This window comes from Thamnophis elegans, chromosome 7 (assembly GCF_009769535.1).
Source record: "Thamnophis elegans isolate rThaEle1 chromosome 7, rThaEle1.pri, whole genome shotgun sequence".
Lineage (NCBI taxonomy): Eukaryota > Metazoa > Chordata > Lepidosauria > Squamata > Colubridae > Thamnophis > Thamnophis elegans.
The window spans coordinates 10,530,995-10,549,686 of record NC_045547.1 but is presented as its reverse complement, the minus strand read 5'-3'; the positions used below and the strand labels follow the sequence as shown (position 1 = coordinate 10,549,686).

General features: G+C 44.7%; 1 protein-coding gene across 1 annotated transcript; it reads left to right on the top strand.

Annotated features, from left to right (window-relative positions):
* The first annotated feature begins 503 nt into the window (after positions 1-503).
* On the top strand, positions 504-18,416 carry LOC116511636 (solute carrier organic anion transporter family member 1C1-like). The gene is given in 11 exon segments (XM_032221793.1): positions 504-632; positions 1,393-1,534; positions 1,639-1,771; positions 5,303-5,412; positions 7,440-7,586; positions 9,756-9,854; positions 10,929-11,161; positions 13,227-13,320; positions 13,323-13,349; positions 13,352-13,387; positions 18,217-18,416. Coding segments are annotated over 11 exon segments (1,350 nt in total).
* The last annotated feature ends 276 nt before the right edge of the window (positions 18,417-18,692 follow it).

The following is an 18,692-nucleotide window of genomic DNA, read 5'->3' as shown; positions in this document are numbered from 1 at the left end:
GTTTTTTGCTCGTTTTTGCCCCCCTGGCCACCAGGACTACTTTGCAGGCCTCTCAAATTCTCTGCATACCCCTGTTTTTCACAAAAAAACAGGCTTGGCGATGGTTTGGGAGGCCTGCAGAGTGCAAAAACTTTTTTTTTAATTTACCTCTTTAAAATCTTAGTGCATCTTATACTCCAGTGTGTCTTATACATCGAAAAATACAGTACGTTAAAACCTTTTAAATTAAAAAGCCTCAATTAATCAAAATACGGCACTGAACTGTGAAATCAAATCCGGCTGCCTTCAAAGCACTCCGGAAAATGAAGAACAGATTAATCCCAGGAAGGGAATTCCATTAATTTGGGTGGTTTCCCTAGAAATGTCATTCCCTTTTGCCCATGAATTGTACTTTTTCAATGGAACCAAGTACAATGGACGAAGGAAATTGTCGTAACTTGAAGGCAGTTCCCCAAATGATATGTTGCAATGTATTGCAGACTGATTGAAAGGCAATGACCAAGATGGAATCTCCATCTAAAGAGAACATCCAGTTCTTCTCAAGACCCATGATATTGTCCATCGACGGGCCTTCCTCACAAGCAGAATCTCCCACATTGAAGGAAAAAAGGACATTATGTGGGGGAATTAAGGTACAGTTAAAGCCCAGAATTGTGAAAATAGATACTTGAAGTGGCTGAGAACTTCCTGGGTGTATTTTTTCCCCTTATGTTTTTCAATCTGTTTCCCCCCCCCTCTTCCCCCTCACACAACCCCCCCCCCCCCAGGGCCATCTCCTGTCGCTTTAGAATTTGGCTTTAATTAATTTGGTGGGATTAACACTCCAGCTCTGCATTGGAAAGATTGCAAACATTTATGGCATTCTTTTGTTCTGGGTCTGAAGAACAAACAACATTTTATGTGAGAAAACACTTTTGCTTAAGCTAGTTCTCTCGTTTCCAAAAACGTATTTTGGATTCTAGATAATGCTATGCCAAAATCAGTGTTCCAATTGCTTAAAACACCGAGTCTCAACCTTGGCATCTAAGATACATGGACTTAAACTCAGAACTGGCTGGGGAATTCTGGGAGTTGAAGTCCATTTGTCTTAAGAGTTGCCAAGGTTGAGAAACACTGGCTTAAAATATTTCTTCCACTTAGAAAGCTAATTTGACAGAGAAATCTATTTCGTTCGTAAGTTTCTCTACTACTGAACATATATGTTTGGATGTATGTTTTTTGAAGTTTGCATCACGAATTCCAAAACATTGGAACATTGGCCAATTCAACATTGGCTTTGTATCTACCTCTGTATTTGATAGACCTGAAACGGGAAAGTTATGATGAAGCAAATTTCTTCCCTATTTTGCACAGTTGAATTGAAAATTCTTTGGCGCCCTTTTCTTCTAACAGATTTTTCTCGGTGCGTTGTCATTTGTTTACTTTGCCAAAACTCTGTCAGGAAGCTACCTGAAAAGTACCATCACTCAGATAGAAAGAAGATTTGATATCCCTTCTTCTCTAGTTGGCCTAATCGATGGGAGCTTTGAAATTGGTATGTTATATACACATTCTCCATCTTTTGCAAATAAGCTAACGATATATTTTTACAAGTCCATCTTCTCCGTACCTTCATCCTTCTTTCTGTGTTTCTTAAAGGGAACCTTTTAATAATAATTCTGGTGAGCTACTTTGGAGCCAAACTTCACAGACCCAAAATAATTGGAGCTGGGTGCATAATTATGTCACTGGGAACATTTCTGATTGCCATCCCACAGTTCTTTATGGGACAGTAAGTATAATAGTTAAACATTTAGTGTTATCCGATAGCATGTTGACTCGGGAAATCTAGGGAGTTGAAATCCACACGTCTTTAAGTTTCCAAAGAGGAGAAACATTAAGTCCAACTGGACTTTCTTCTTTTTCTTTGAAGATGTTTCGCTTCTCGTCCAAGAAGCTTCTTCAGCTCTTCTTCAGCTGAAGAAACGTCTTGGATTCTCAAATCAAAACATCTTCATAGAAAAACCAAAAAAAAATGTCCATTTTCCTCTTGGAAAAGCACTTTTGGGACAACCATGACCTGGAGGGCTGAGAATCTCCACAGATAGACACTGAGCCAGAATGCAGGCTTGAGCATAAAAATTCTGAGAGTTGAAGTCCACATATGTTCTACTTGCCCAGGTTGAGAAACGCTGATATAAGGGATATCAATAACTTTTCATTGCTGGAGCAGCCAATGGGATATTTGCAGGGGTGAAATGCTACCGGTTCGAGTTGCTTCGCCCGAACTGATAGTAAAAAATGCTACTGGTTTGCAGAACCGGTAGTAAAAAATACTTTTAAAAAAGTTCCCTGAAGCCTGCTAGGCCAAAAACAGGGGGTGGAGGGTTCTGAGAAAGAAAGGAAGGAAGGAAGGAAGGAAGGAAAGAAAGAAAGAAAGAAAGAAAGAAAGAAAGAAAGAAAGAAAGAGGGAGGGAGGGAGGGAGGGAGGGAGGGAGGGAGGGAAAAAGGAGAGGAAGGAAGGACTACATACCTGCACTAGATGCAGCTTCAGAGGATAATCCAGGGCTGGAAGGGACATGGAGGTCATCTAGTCCAATCCTGCTCCAGCAGGACCTTGTTAAAGTGAGTTTCTCTCTTTTGATCCCCCAGTTACATGACTACATAGCCACACCCTCCCAGTCACATGACCCGGCCAAGCCATGTCCATGAAGCCACGCCCACCAAGCCACACACCCCAGAACCGATAGTAAAAAAAAAAAATTAGATTTCACCACTGGATATTTGGCTCTGAAGTAATGATGTGCTGACTTAAGACACTGAGCAAAATGACCTTTGAAAATGCTTCTAACTCTATGGCAGTGTTTCTCAACCTTGGCTACTTGAAGATGTCTGGCATTCGCTGGCTGGGGAATTCTGGGAGTTGAAGTCCAGACATCTTCAAGTGGCCAAGGTTGAGAAACACTGCTCTATGGCCTTTTGGTTGTGATGGAATAAGGAGATGGAGTCCCAGGAGGAAGCGGGGTGGGGGTGGCTTTCCAGAGGGGTAAGAGGCAACTCAGTCCTGATATGATGTGTGAGAGAAAGAGAGTGTAGACAGTCCCTCCTTAATAGTTTGCAGAGTACAGGTAATCCTCCACTTATGACCACAATTGAGCCCAAATTTTTTTGTTGCTAAGTGTGACATTTGTTAAGTGAGTTTTACCCTATTTTACCACCTTTCTTGCCACAGTGGCTAAGTGAATCATTGCACTTGTTAAGTTAGTAACACGGTTGTTAATTGAATGTGACTTCTTCGTTGATTTTCATTGTCAGAAAGTCACATAAGGTGATCATAGGACCCCGGGATTTTCAACCATCATAAATTATGAACCAGTTGCCAAGCATCTGAATTTTGATTACGTGCCCCTGTGGCAGTGGTGGGTTTCAAAAATTTTTCGAACCTACTCTGTGGGTGTGGTCTCCTTTGTGGGAGTGGCTTGCCGGCCATGTGACTGGTGGGAGTGGCTTGCCGGCCATGTGTTTGTTTTCTTTCTTTCTTTCTTTCTTTCTCTCTCTCTCTCTCTCTCTCTCTCTCTCTCTCTCTCTCTCTCTCTCTCTCTCTCTCTCTTTCCTTCCTTTTGTCTCTGTCCCTGTTTTTCTTTCATCTCTCTCTCACTTTTTCTTTCTTTTTTCTTTCTTTCTTTCTTTCTTTCTTTCTTTCTTTCTTTCTTCCTTTCTTTCTCTTTCTCTTTCTCTCTCTGTGTGAGTCTGTGTGTGTGTGTGTGTCAGTGTCAGTGGTGGGTTTCAAAAATTTTTGGAACCTCTTCTGTAGGTTTGGCCTGCTTTCCGGGTCCACTGGTGGAACATCTTCTAACCGGTTCAGTAGATTTGACGAACCGGTTCTACCGAACTGGTGTGAACTGGTAGGAACCCACCTCTGCCCTGTGGATGCCGCAACGGTTATAAGTGTGAAAAATGGTCATGAGTCCATGTAACTTTGAATTGTCACTGAGCAAACTATTGCAAGACGAGGACTACCGATATATTGTACGGTAGATGCAGATAGGAAAGTCCTCCGCCTGGCAAGATGTTATCTATAAATATGAAACAATAAAGCAGTGATCCCCACCTTTTTGACACCAGGGACCGGTTTCTTGGAAGACAATTTTTCCACGGACTGGGTGGGCAGAGGGGATGGTTTCACATGGTATCTGGATCCCACACATGGCAAAGATGAAGCTTCACTTGCTTGCCCACTGTTGACCTCCAGCTTTGCAGCCCAGTTGCTAACCAGCCACGGACCGGTATTGGGTTAGAGACAGTGGTGGGATACATTTTTTTTTACTACCAGTTCTGTGGGCGTGGCTTTGTGGGCATGGCATGGCTTTGTGGGCGTGGCTTTGTGGGCATGGCCAGGGAAGGTTACTGCAAAATCCCCATTCCCTCCCCACCCCACTAACCTGCTTTCCAGCTCCGTTCTCCTGTTCAGGGCAACAAAAGAAGATCAGCTGGGAGGCAGCAGGGGCGGGGCCAGCCTATTTGCTGGTTCTCCGAACTATTCGAAATTTCCACTACCGGTTCTCCAAAACCTGTCAGAGCTGGCTGAATATCACCTCTGGTTGGAGACCCCTGCAATGAAGGCCTTAGCTTGGAAGAATTACCATGTCTTTTATTTTTTAGCAGATTTTTTTTATTATTTTTTCCCTTCTACAACACCTTACAGTCATTACATCAACATTGTTATGTCATCATACCTGTACATGTATATAATATTCCGCTTCTACATTTACACACCTTTATACACAGTTCTATATATATTTATATATATAGTTTTTTGGCTTAATTAATTTTACTCTTGTTTTGCAGCCATTTATACCAATTGTTCCAAATTTCATAATGTTCCAACTCTTCTTTATCTTTTAATTTCAGTGTTAATTTGTCCATCTCTACACAATCCAAAGTTTTTTTTTATCACTAATTCATCCGAGGGGGTATTATTTTGTTTCCAGCATTGGGCAAATGCTATTCTAGGTGTAGTTAGCAGATGTGTTAATATGTACTTAATTTTCTTTGTATATTTCCCATTGATTATTCCCAGTAGAAAAGAATTACCATGTCTTATTCTTGGTTTTGAGCCTGACGCTGTTTGCTTTCTGCAAATTGTCCCACTAGCTTCATTTTGCTGCTCATATTAATCCAGTAACTTCTGTAAAGCTGTTTCTTGAAATGGCATCTGGAGCACTGGGCCCCAAACAGGTCTTTGGAATAAGTTAGAGAAATAATGTTCCCTTCGATTTTCATAGGTGGGATCCTTATAAGGAAACTCTTGGTTTTTACACAGCTACAGGTATGAGGTATTTTCTTCCTCCTCCAATTCAACTATCAGCGTCACCCCATGTCTGCAGGATCGAAACTCAGGCTTGGAAAGAACTCAGACAAAAATTCAGACAGGTAAGCGCGTGTTTAAGAACAAAATCAACAACATATTTCCTGTGGGCTTTAAAAATCTAATATTTAAACTTGGTTAGACTTGGCTGTTCTGATTCTCTGAAAAGACTCCACCTCAAATGTGGGAGGAGAACTCAGTGTCTCTGAAACTCTCTCTAATTTAAATTTAAACCCAGCTGTGTAACCCCTGAGAATTCCATCAACGTTGGGAATGGAATTAAGTCATTTGTCGTCTTAATTTTAATTTCGACTTGCATATTGGGACAGTTACAGGGTGGGCAAAAGCCCAAGTAATGTTCCATGTGATAGGATGCCACAGTTCAGACCTTTTGCATGAATAAACATCATGACGCACTCACCATCATTTTTGATGTCATTGTAGCCTCTAATTGGATACTTAACGGTTGCATTATGGATAGTATCTAGCAGTGGTGGGTTTCAAAAATTGTTGGAACCTACTCTGTGGGTGTGGCCTCCTTTGTGGGAGTGGCTTGCCACCCATGTGACCAGATGGGAGTGGCTTGCTGCCCATGTGACCGGATATGAAATTATGAATTAGTACTTAGGTCGGTCCAAGTAGCTATTCAGAAACACTGACATTGAAGCATGTAACTCTTAAAGTTGTCAAGTTACATGATCCTTGCCAGTGGTGGGTTTCAAAATTTTTGGGAACCTCTTCCGTAGGTGTGGCCTGCTTTCCGGGTCCACTGGTGGAACCGCTTCTAACCGGTTCGGTAGATTTGACGAACCGGTTCTACCGAATAGGTGCAAACTGGTAGGAACCCACCTCTGGTATCTAGGTCAGTGTTTCTCAACCTTGGCAATTTTAAGACATGTGGACTTCAACTCCCAGAATTCCCCAGACAGTACACTGGCTGGGGAATTCTGGGATTTGAAGCCCATGTGTCTTAAGGTTGCCAAGTTTGAGAAACATGGATCTAGATTATTGCATTGCTGTCTGCAATTCATGCTTTTTCCTGTTGAATTGTAGATACTCTCTCTCTCTCTCTCTCCATATATATCCATTTATCTATTTAGTTTCCTTGGCAAAAGTATAGCTAGCTCTCAATTTATGGCCATTTAGTTAGCAATTATTTGAATTTATAATGTTGCTGAAGACAGTGATTTACAATCAGTACTCACACTTACAATCATGCAATTTGGCAGTTTGAATCTCTCCAGGCCCAAAGTTGACTCAGCCTTCCATCCTTCCGAGGTACAACGAGGACCCAGATTGTTGGGGGCAATAAGCTGACTCTGTAAATCTCATAGAGGCTATAAAGCACTGTGAAGCAGTGTATAAGTCTTAAGTAGAGCCGAGGTGGCGCAGTGGTTAGGGTGCAGTATTGCAGGCCACTTTAGCTGACTGATCTGCAGTTCAGCAGTTCAAATCTCACCGGCTCAAGGTCGACTCAGCCTTCCATCCTTCCGAGGTGGGTGAAATGAGGACCCGGACTATGGGGGCAAGTTGCTGACTCAATTTGCTAAAAAAAATTGTAAATAGCTTAGAGAGGGCTGAAAGCCCTATGAAGCGGTATATAAGTCTAATAAATAAATAAATAAATAAGTGCTATTGCTATTGTGTTTAGCAACTGGCATGTATTTATGATTTATTATTACAGTGTCTAGAGTTAACATGATAATAATTTGTGTCCTTCCTAGCTGGCTCCCAACAAACAAAGTCAATGGGGGAAGCTGGATTCATTTAACAACCATGTGATTCACTTAACAACCTTGGCAAAAAAAAGATCATAATATTGGATACAACTCACTTAACAACCCCATTACTTTAGCAATGGAGGTTTCTGTCCCAAATGTCAAAGACTATCTGTATGCCAATCAATTGTCACTGTCATCTTTCAGGCAGTGATTCTCAATTCCCAAGCTAACCTCCAGCCCTGGAATTTCTTAGTGGTCTCCCATCCTGGTAGGCACCTAGTTGGACTTTCCTATAAGCAATAGGGTTGTTCTTCTTGTTTCTGTGAATGTTATCAGAGAGCATCTCCGAACTTCTTGCTCTGTGTGTCCAGGGTGCGAAAAAGAAGCCGGCATTTCCATGTGGATCTACGTTTTGCTTGGAAACCTACTACGGGGAATCGGAGAAACACCGATCCAGCCTTTGGGAATCGCGTATATTGATGACTACGCCCCGGAAGAGAGTGTGCCCTTCTACATTGGTACTGTTGAAGACAGGGGTGGGCTTCAAAAATTGCAGCAATGGGTTCTCTGCCCAGTTGCTGGGTGAGCGTGGATATAGCAGGTGTGGCCTAGTCGGCTTCCTGCACCATGGCAGGGAGGCCATTTTTGCCTTCCCCAGGCTCCGGAGGCTTTCCTCTAGGCTCTGGGAGGATGAAAACTGCCTCCCCCAAGCTCCGGAGGGCCTCTGGACACTGGAAACGAACCTGTTTCTGGCCTTCTGGAACTTCCAGGAGGCCCATTTTCCCCCCTCCCCGAGCCTCCATGTGGGCCCTGGACTTACCTTGCATCCAAAACAGGCTGCGTGGAGACTCCCGGGAGCGGGGAGGGGGATGGGCGGGGCCAGCCAGAGGTGGGATTTGGAGGTTCTCCAAACCAGCCATAACATTAGCTACAGGTTCTCCCGAACCCGGGCGAACCCATAGCAGCTTACTCCTTGAAGACAAAAAAAGAAAAAGAAAGATAATTCTCTTCATCTTCTTTCCCTTGTCTAACTAAAGCGATTCTCTATGCAAGAATAGTTTTGATAGATCAGAACGAGAGCCCCATTCATAGTTTCAACCAGAAATGGTGCACAGTGCAATTGCAATGGAGAGGAAAGAACTATGGTTTAGTCCACCTTTGGTGGGCAAAGCTGTGATCATCATGTTGGACAGTTTTGGACTTCAGGGTTTTGTGACTGTGGTCTAGACAACACATTTTCTGATATTTTGCTGGCAATTGTGGCCAATATCTTCAGAGACACAATCCAGAAGCAGCTGATCCGGGATTGGCTGGGTTCCTGATTTCTGATTGGTTTTTAGCCGAGCTGATTTCCAGTTGGTACAGACTAGTGAGGGCTGTTCTCTGATTGGTTCTTTGTTCGTACCCAAACCCTAGCTAGTCATTTTTGTAAAGTTAGTAGCCGATTGGTCCTTTGTTCTTGACAGCTTCTGATTGGTCATTTTTGGAATCTTGGTTCTTTGTGCTGGGTTCCAGTTTGTTAGTCTGAATAGCTGATTCTTGACTGGATCCTCGTCCAGGCAAGCTTCTTATTTGTCCATTTTTTTGGGGGGGGGGGGGAGACTGGCTGGTCCTGTTCATCCATAAAAGTGTAATGATCACCAGCAATATGATGATCATCTAAATATGAATACAATAGCTATGAGAAAGAGCCAGTTACCATCGAAATACAGAATGTAAAAATTGGAGATCTAAGAGACCTTCTATCCAACTGTCTGCTGAATCTAGAAATAAACTACCATTACAGTGTTCAGAACACATTACTATATTTAAGTATAGTATTTATTTACACAATTTCTATACTTTAAAGACTCTAGCAGCGTGATAGTGAACTGTTGCCCCAGCTCCGCTCCACCCCGGAGGTGCGTGTGCCTTCCATCAGCCAGCTGATTTTTGGTCTCTGCTGTGCATGTGTGGGGGCGGGGTGCATGCAGGAGATGCGCATGTATGCGCAAGGGGACCAGGGCGGGTCACACGCCCATGGGGTGGGGGTCACACATGCATATGCGGAGGAAGGGGTTGCAGCACCCCCCGTAGCCCATTTTTGGTCCCAAGTGGTTAGTAAGCAGTATTGCAGGCTAACTGCCCACAGCCAGCAGTTCAATCCTGATAGGGCTCAAGCTTCATACAGCTTTCCATTCTTCCGAGATTGGTAAAATCCGGGGCGAACCAGCAGAAACCCACCTGTGATCCAGATGGGGGCAATATGCTGACATTTGTAAACCACTTAGAGGGGGCTTTAAAGGACTACAAAGTGGTATATAAGAGCCGAGGTGGTGCAGTGGTTAGGGTGCAGTACTGCAGGCCACTTCAGCTGACTGCTATCTGCAGTTCAGCGGTTCAAATCTCACCGGCTTAAGGTTGACTCAGCCTTCCATCCTTCCGAGGTGGGTGAAATGAGGACTCAGACTCTGGGGGCGATATGCTGACTCTGTAAATGGCTTAGAGAGGGCTGAAAGCCCTATGAAGCGGTATATAAGTCTAACTGCTATTGCTATTGCTAAGTGCTATTCCTATTTTACAGTGTTTGGCTGCATTTTGCTATTTTCTTTTTACTTTATTTCCTCAACTTAAAACTTTTTCCTCTTTCTTCGAAAGATCAAGTTGGATTCCTTTCGGTCTGATCTGCCTTTCCACTTTCTTGACAGGATGTGTTCAGACAGTTGCAATTATCGGTCCCATTTTGGGGTTTCTTTTGGGATCCTTGTGTGCCAAGCTGTATGTGGACATTGGCTTCGTAGACATGGGTGAGCATGAATGGCCCTCTTTGTAGAAGTCAAAATGGCCATGTTATTTTGGACCAAGACGGCAAAATCAATCCACACACTATGAAAACAAAGAGCGGATAAAGGTTTCTTCTGAGGTTGTAGTGGGGAAGGCATAACACTACAGTCAGTTTGTCCCCCCCCCCAAAAAAAAGGCAATGACAACATTGTGGGTATGATCTTGGTATCAAAATAGGTGAGACCAGCAGGAAAAAGTAGGGGGAGAAGATCCCCCGAATCATAGAATAACAGAATTGGAAAGGGAACCTTGGAGGTCTTCTAGTCCAGCCCCCTGCTCAAGCAGGAGACCCTATACCCTTCCAGATAAGTGACTGTCCAGTCTCTTCTTAAAAACCTCCAGTGATGGAGCACCTACTTTGCCAGCAAGCCGTTCCACTGATTAATTGTTGTAACCAGTGGTGGGATTCAGCCGGTTCGCACCTATTCGGGAGAACCGGTTGTTAACTTTCTAAACAGTTCAGAGAACCGGTTGTTGGAAGAAATCTTTTTGTTTTTCCCCACTTTACAGGGCTAATCCTGTAAGGAAGGCAGGAAGGAAACATTCTGGTGTTGTTTCTACCTAATCTTTATTGCCCTGCTTACAGAAACTGCCCCTCCGGTTAACCCTTATTACTTTGTAACAGCTAAGGCAAAGCGCCCATCGACCTGAGTGATGTTAAGTTGGCCATGCCCACCCAGTCACATGATTACCGCGCTACGCCTACCCAGCTGGTCATTAGGGCAGAGAACCGGTTGCTAAATTCTTTGAATCCCACCACTGGTTGTAACTGTCAGGAATTCTTGCCTCCATATTAAAGGAGAAAAAAACTCCCTTAAAAGGAAACTGTAATTTGCCAGAAAATTATTGTACCGAACCACATTTCTGGAATTAAGGGATGTGATCCAGGAAGGTTTTGAGCAGGTACAAAAAAATATCAATTGAAGATCCATTGACTGCTCAGCCCACCTTAATCCGTCTCTACTCAATATTAAAAATCATGTTGATACTTAATAAGTCATGCTGATTTTTTTTAAACCCTTCATTTCTTTTTTTAGGCACCATAGCCATCACTCACAAAGACCCACACTGGGTAGGAGCTTGGTGGCTTGGCTACTTAATCGCTGGGTTGGTCAGCTTCCTTGCCGCAATCCCCTTCTGGTTCTTACCCAAGCATCTTCCAAGGCCGGAGACCCCCAAAGATTCTACTGAGCAATCCAGCTTCATTGCAGAAGATAAGGACTGTTGTGCCACCTACCAAACTCAAGTCAGTTTTCTCAAGATGGCAAAGGTGAGGGAATCTGGCTAATTAACTGAACCATTGTTGGGCACTTTATTATTTTATTTATTTGGTTGTCAAACACGTACAAGATAACAGGTATAAGTATAAACATGGACATGAACGAAGGAAATGATACAAATAAACGGGGACAGTAGGACAGGGATGGTAGGCACATTGGTGCGCTTATGCACGCCCCTTTTACGGACCTCCTAGGAATGTGGTGAAGTCCATGGTAGAGACAGTTTAAGGTTGAAGCTCTGGGGGGTTTGAAGATGTAACAACGGAGTCAGGTAGAGCATTCCAGGCATTGACCACTCTGTTGCTGAAGTCGTATTTTCTGAAATCGAGTTTGGAGTGGTTTACCTTGAGTTTGAACCTATTGTTGGCTCGTGTATTATTGAGGTTGAAGCTGAAGAAGTCGTTGACAGGTAACAGACAATTTTGTGTACTGTGTTCAGGTCACACGGTAGGCGGCCTAGCTCCAGATTGTCCAAGCCCAAAATTTCGAGCCTGGTGGCATAACGGATTCTATTGTAAGCAGGGGTACTCTTCTCATGAAATACTTCTGGACCCGCTCAATTATATTAATGTCTGATAAACAGTGTGGATTCCAGGCAGACGAGCTGTATTCAAGAATTGGTCTGGCAAAGGTTTTGTATACCCTAGTTAGTGGTAGTCATTTTCTACATCACTAGTTTGGGAAACTAGTTTGGAGAGCCAGCTTCGTGGTCTAGTGGTTAAGGCACCAGACTAGAAAGCAGGAGTCTGTGAGTTCTAATCCCAACTTAGATATGAAATCCCATTAGGTGACTTTAGGCCAATCACCAGGAGATTGTGAGTTCTAGTCCCTCCCCATGAAAGCCAACTGAGAGACTTTGGCCAGTCACTCTCTCTCTCTCAATCCAACTCATTTCACAGGGTGGTTATTGTGGGGAAAATAGGAGGAGGAAAGTGTGTTGGATTTGTTCACCACCTTCAATTGTTTGTAAAAGTAATAAAGGTGGGGTACAAATAAAGAATTAAATAAAAATAAAAAAGGAATAGTCTCAGCACAAAGTACTGCCTTGCTCTGAACAAGAGAGTTGTTGGCGACAACCCAATGTCCTATAGAAGCTTTGCAAGTCAGTTCTCATAACTACTTGCTATTGACCAGTCAGTCTAAAGCCAATAGGTTATGAAGTCCAAAACATCTGGAAGACAACAAATGCATTACCTCTAACTAAGACAAGTATAACTCAATTGGCCCATTGGCAGTGGGATCCTGAATGGATCCAACGAGTTTCGTGTGGGTTGCAATGACCCACATGCTGACCATTTGAAGAGCTGCGGGCACTTTGATGGAGATATAAACATTTTTTCAGCAAAAGTCAAAGGCCTCCTAAATGACAAAAAGTGAAAGCAATATACCGTATTTTTTTGGACTATAAGACGCACCACAGTATAAGACACACCAAGATTTTGAAGAAGTAAATTTTAAAAAAAAACATTTTTCCCCTCCCCAGCCCCCAGGAGCACTCTGCAGGCCTCCCAAACCCTGCATGCAGATAGTTTGGTAAGCCTGCAAAGTGCCCCTGGCGGCTGGGGGGGGGGGGCAAAAACATGCCGCGTGGGGGATTTGGGAAGCGAAAAAATGGCCCTCCATTTGGGAGGCCGGTAGAGTGCTCCTGGGGGCTCAGGAGGGCAAAAAACACCCCGTTTTTGTGGGAAATGGGCCTTTCTTTCACTTGTTTTTGCCCTCCCCAGCCCCCAGGAGCATTCTGCAGGCCTCCCAAACCTTCTGCATGTCATTTTTGCAAAAAATGGGATGCACGAGGTGGGGTTTAGGAGGCCAAAAATGCTTTATTCAGTGTATAAGACGCACCCAGATTTCACTCTCTTTGTGGGGGAAAAGGTGCGTCTTATACTCTGAAAAATATGGTATTATGAATATTTGTTGTGTGGAAAGGATCTGAGTACAGCTAAGTCTGCTTCCAATTTTCCATGAACAGTTGTTACCCGATTTTGAAACAAGCTGTCATCCACGTTGAGTTCTCACTTCTGTCCAACCAACACGTATCCATTTCCTTTTCTAGAGTTCCTGCCTTCCTTGAAAAACCTCCTTGGAAATCCAGTTTACTTCTTATATGTCTGCTCCAGCATCATCCAGTTCAATTCTCTCATTGGCATGGTGACTATAAGCCAAAATATATTGAACAACAGTTGGACAGTCATCTTCCAAGACTAATTTTATCATAGGTATGGTTGAGGAGGTGCTGGTGGCTGGGAATGAAGCAGATGCTACTTTGTTTGGGGTTAATACGTGTAGGAAAAAAAAGGGGGAATGCGGTGGCTCAGTGGCCAAGACGCTGAGCTTGTCGATCAGAAAGCAATAGCAATAGCAATAGCAATAGCAGTTAGACTTATATATCGCTTCATAGGGCTTTCAGCCCTCTCTAAGCGGTTTACAGAGTCAGCATATCGCCCCCACTGTCTGGGTCCTCATTTCACCCACCTCGGAAGGATGGAAGGCTGAGTCAACCCTGAGCCGGTGAGATTAGAACCGCTGAACTGCAGATAACAGTCAGCTGTAGTGGCCTTCAGTACTGCACCCTAACCACTGCGCCACCTCGGCTCTTCAGGTCAGCAGTTTGGCGGTTTGAATCCCTAGCGCCGCATAATGGAGTGAGCTCCCATTGTCCCAGCTTCTGCCAACCTAGCAGTTTGAAAGCATGTAAAAATGCAAGCGGAAAAATAGGGACCACCTTTGGTGGGAAGGTAACAGCGTTCTGTGCGCCTTCGGCATTTAGTCATGCCAGCCACATGACCACGGAGACGTCTTCTGGCAGCGCTGGCTCTTCGGCTTTGAAACGGAGATGAGCACCGCCCCCTAGAGTCAGGAACGACTACCACATATATGCTAAGGGAAACCTTTACCTTTACCACTTTACATGTAGAAAAAAGGCCATAATCCAAGGCTTGATGGCAACGTTGATAGATGCCAGAGGGGGAAATCATCATCGTATATATATTTTTAAATTAATGTAATTTTAATACATCAAATGCAGCACTTATACATCAAATCAAATGTAGTCTTTACCTTGGCTGCATGTATGTGTCCCTTGGCTTGCTATGCCTCTCAAAGGGTAAAAACAGCCCTTTTGATTGAAAAAAAATGATTGCACAGCTGTGATACAGATACATAAAGTTAACACACTGTAGCTCTATCTTCTTTCAATCTGTTTTTGTCTGGCACATTTAATAGACAGGGCTTGTTTTTGTAGCTGGCTAACATGAGAAGACATTACTGCTACTTGCAGCTAGTGGTAGGCACAGGAAAATCCAGGGAAAGTTAGCATTAATCAGAAAGAACTTGGAGATCTTGTCCATCTCTACAATTCCTAGTGGTTCGTGAAAGCAGCCTTTTCTGAAGGCTTAAATCAGTTTATGTCAAGTTTTCCACCCTTTACAACAGCGGTCACCAACTGGTGGTCTGTGGTCCCTGGTGGTCTACGAGAACATTTTGATAGTCCTCAGAAAATTATTTGCATTTTTTTAAATTGCACTAATTAAGGTGTCCTCAAACTAACGCCCCCTGGGATGGATACGTGCAATGAACGTTTGTGTTGCTGCAGAGAGTCTCCCCCTTGGGGTCTTTTTGTGTGGGTCAGAGGGGGGCTGACAATTCTGACTTGGGGTCTGCTTTGGTCTCCTGGTGGGGGCCTTTGGGGCGAAGGCTGGAGGGAAGTGCCACTGGTGGCGAAGAGCCAGAGGACATTGTTCCAGTGGAACTGCATCATGGTCTGGAACTGGCTGACCATCTCAACCCTCTGAGCCTCCAGGCGCCGGTACCTGGTCTTGCAGTTCCACAGGTCTTTCCTCTGCTTGGAAAGCCAATGCTCGTAGTCCTCAGTGAGTGGCTTCTGCTGAGCCTCCTTGTCGATCAGATCCAATTTGAACTGAGCTGTTTTGGCCAATTCTTTCTCGTAGTGGCTACTTAGCTCCAGCAACTGCTTCCTGTTGGGGCTTTAGGAGCCCAGGTGGGGCAAGCAAGGAGTGGCGAGTAGAGGCTGGCAAGGCGCCCCTTGACTCCTTGATGTGAGTGACATAGAGTTGGCCATGGCCCACCCAGTCACACGGCCACCTTGCCATGCCCACCAGCTGGTCATTAGTCAGATCATATTAGTGGTCCGTGGGAGTTAAAATTATAAATTTAGTGGTCCCTGAGGTCCGAAAGGTTGGTGACCCCTGCTTTACAGCATACAGAATGATAGAATTCTACTCCCTAACTGAGGAATTCTGGAAGGCAAGATCCATACTTCTGGAAAACTGCCAGATTTGGATAATATTGTTTTTTTGCCATATTGGGGCCAAATATTTGATCAAAGAAGATACTTAATTTTTCCATAAAGGATTAAGAGAAGTTAATTTGGTTTGCTTGCAATTTGAGTTGGGTTTTGGTTTTTTTGGGGGGGGGGGGGGGGGTAAATGACCCCAATTATTGTGTGAAATCTTTGAAGTTAGGAAACGATATTTCCTGGGCTTCACCTTTTAAATGGTAGCATAATCTGAAAATGCTGTTTCAAGAGAAGTAGAGGTGTTTATGAAACAATTCTTCTTACCCATAACACAGTACTTTCCATTGTATTTTAAGCTTTTCTCGGGGCTAAGCCTTCAGCTCTGTGTGAAACACTTCGGGATTGTGAAAACAGAAAGAAATAGAGCTTATCGGCTTTATAAAGAATATGCAAAATATTTATTGTTGCTAACTTACCGCATTATATACTAAGGTAAAGGTTCCCCTCGCACATATGTGCTAGTCGTTCCAGACTCTAGGGGGGCAGTGCTCATTTCTGTTTCAAAGCCGAAGAGCCAGGTAAAGGTTTCCCTAGCACATAGGAGCTAGTCGTTCCTGACTCTAGGGGCGGTGCTCATCTCCGTTTCAAAGCCAAAGAGCCAGCGCTGTCTGAAGACGTCTCCGTGGTCATGTGACCAGCATGACTAAACACCGAAGGCCGCACGGAAGGCTGTTACCTTCCCACCAAAGGTGGGTCCTATTTTTCTACTGGCATTTTTACCTGTTTTCAACTGCTAGGTTGGCAGAAGCTGGGACAAGTAAAACAGGTCCAGAAATATGCTATGTAAAATAATCATGTAATATAGGGGTTGAGTTGCAGCCATGGGCAGGGGTGGGTTCAACCGGTTCGCGGCGGTCCCTGCGATCCGGTTGGTCGCCGAACCCGGAAGTAAGTAACTTCCGGTAACGGCGAAGCCCCCCCCCCCGCGCCCCGCAACGCCGCCCGCGCACACCGCATCCTTACCCCCGGTTTTGATGAATTCTGCGCTTCCACGCATGCGCAGGACGCATACAGCGCCTGTTGCATCCTCCAGGAGCAGCTGGAGCATCGCACAGACGCTAGTATGCATGCGTGCGCTGCGCACAAGGGGTGCACGCACGCCGCCGCACGCATAGCTCGAGGACAGCCGCCGGCCTCTTCCAACCGACCGGTTGGAACGGGGCGAGAAACCCACCCCCTGCCATTGGCTATGTAGAGATTCCTCCCCCAAAAATTGTTTGCACCCCCAAAAGTTAGCAATAGCAATAGCAATAGCAGTTAGACTATATAACCGCTTCATAGGGCTTTCAGCCCTCTCTAAGCGGTTTACAGAGTCAGCATATTGCCCCCAACAACAATCCGGGTCCTCATTTTACCCACCCGGAAGGACGGAAAGGGCGGAGTCATCCCCTGAGCCGGTGAGATTAGAACCGCCGAACTGCAAAAACTGCAGTCAGCTGAGTAGCCTGCAGTGCTGCACTCTAACCACTGGGCCACCTCGGCTCCTTTTCTCCCAGGACTACCCTGTCAAAAGCTAGTGGAAAACAGCCAGAGTTTGGTGGTGTGATTATTGCTTTTTGCTCACAAAGATCTAAAATTGGTGTTTCATACTTAGTGTAATCTATTTTAGAGAAGGAAAAAAGAATCCAGACTGCTCAGTAATGTCCATTTTTCCTAAAGAAGCTGAAAGATGAAGCTCTCCCGTCACAAGGTTGTCAAGCTCAAGGCCCATTGGCTGAATCCAGCCCAGGGGATACTTAGCTCTGGGCCCACAGGGCCGCCCTGGACCAGTCTGCGGTGCCTCTGCCAGCAAAATGGAGCAGGGGAAGGCCGCGCGTGGACACCCCCCCGAGCTCCATTTTTTGATAGCAAAACAAAATAAAAACCAACAAAAGAAGAAATGTTTTCCTTTTGCATTTGAGAATGCAAGAAATGACAGGAAAGGGAGAAAAGGGGAAGAGGAAAGGCAAAGAAAAAGAAGGGAAGAAGGGAAGAGTACAAGGAAGGAAAATGAAAGAGGGAAGAAGGAAGGAGAAGGAAGAGGGAAGGAAAAAGAAGGGAAGGAAGGAGAAGGAAGAGGGAAGAAAAAGAAGGGAAGAAAGGAAGAGAGCAAGGAGGGAAAAATAAGGAAAGAGGGGAAGGAAGGAAGGAGAAGGAAGAGGGAAGGAAAAAGAAGAAAAAGAAGAAAGGAAGGAAGGAAGGAAGGAGAAGGAAGAGGGAAGGAAAAAGAAGGGAAGGAAGGAAGGAGAAGGAAGAGGGAAGGAAAAAGAAGGGAAGGAAGGAAGGGGAAGGAAGAGGGAAGGAAAAAGAAGAAAAGGGAGGAAGGAAGAGAAAGGGAGAGGAAGGAAGGGAGGGAGGAAGTTATAATGAGAGTGAGGGAGGGTCTGAGGGAAATCCTGCCTTAGCACTTGGCCACCACAAGTGCTTCCAATACGAGTGCATTGAATTGGCCCCGCCTACCCCAGCCACAACCAATCTGGCCACACCCACCCACCTGAGGTCAAACACAACCCTGATGCGGCCCTCAACGATATTCAGTTTGAGACCCCTGATCTATGACATCAGAATCATGCCCATTGTCTGTCCTAACTCAGCGGATACCAGGATTAATTTTGCATACTCAATACATAAACTGTTCTGAAGAATGGGGCAAAAGAAGGTAACAAACACTTCTTGGTCAAATCCTAGCAGTTCCTAAAAATAAGTTTATAACTGTGTCCATTTTCTTCTCGGGGGTGATGGGTACCGTAGGTCTCATCAACATTCCTGCTGTAGCTCTTGGGATGTTCTCCGGGGGCTTCTTCATGAAGAAGTTCAGGCTGAACATGTTGGGGGCAGCCAAGCTTTCCTTGATCTCGTCCTTCCTTGGCTACCTACTGCTCCTCACCCTTTTCACAACTGGTTGCAAAAATGCAGAGGTGGCCGGCTTGACCATCTCCTATGAGGGGTAAGTTCCACTGGAGAGTGCGAGTAATTCACGCTGTAGTCGTTGTTAAATTATGTCATTGTCTTCCATGGTGACTCCTGAAGTTCAGATGATTTCTGAACGTCTTTCTGTGTGAAGTGGATGATCATCTTCTATAATAATTGGGTACCTGGTTCTGTGGTTTGTACACCAGCAATGCCTTGAAGACTGTAGTTTGCTCACAGTTATTGGAGGTGGAAAACTGCTCTGCTTCAAATAACTTTAGCAGAAGACAAGGCTGCAGAGAAGGAAGGGAGGACGA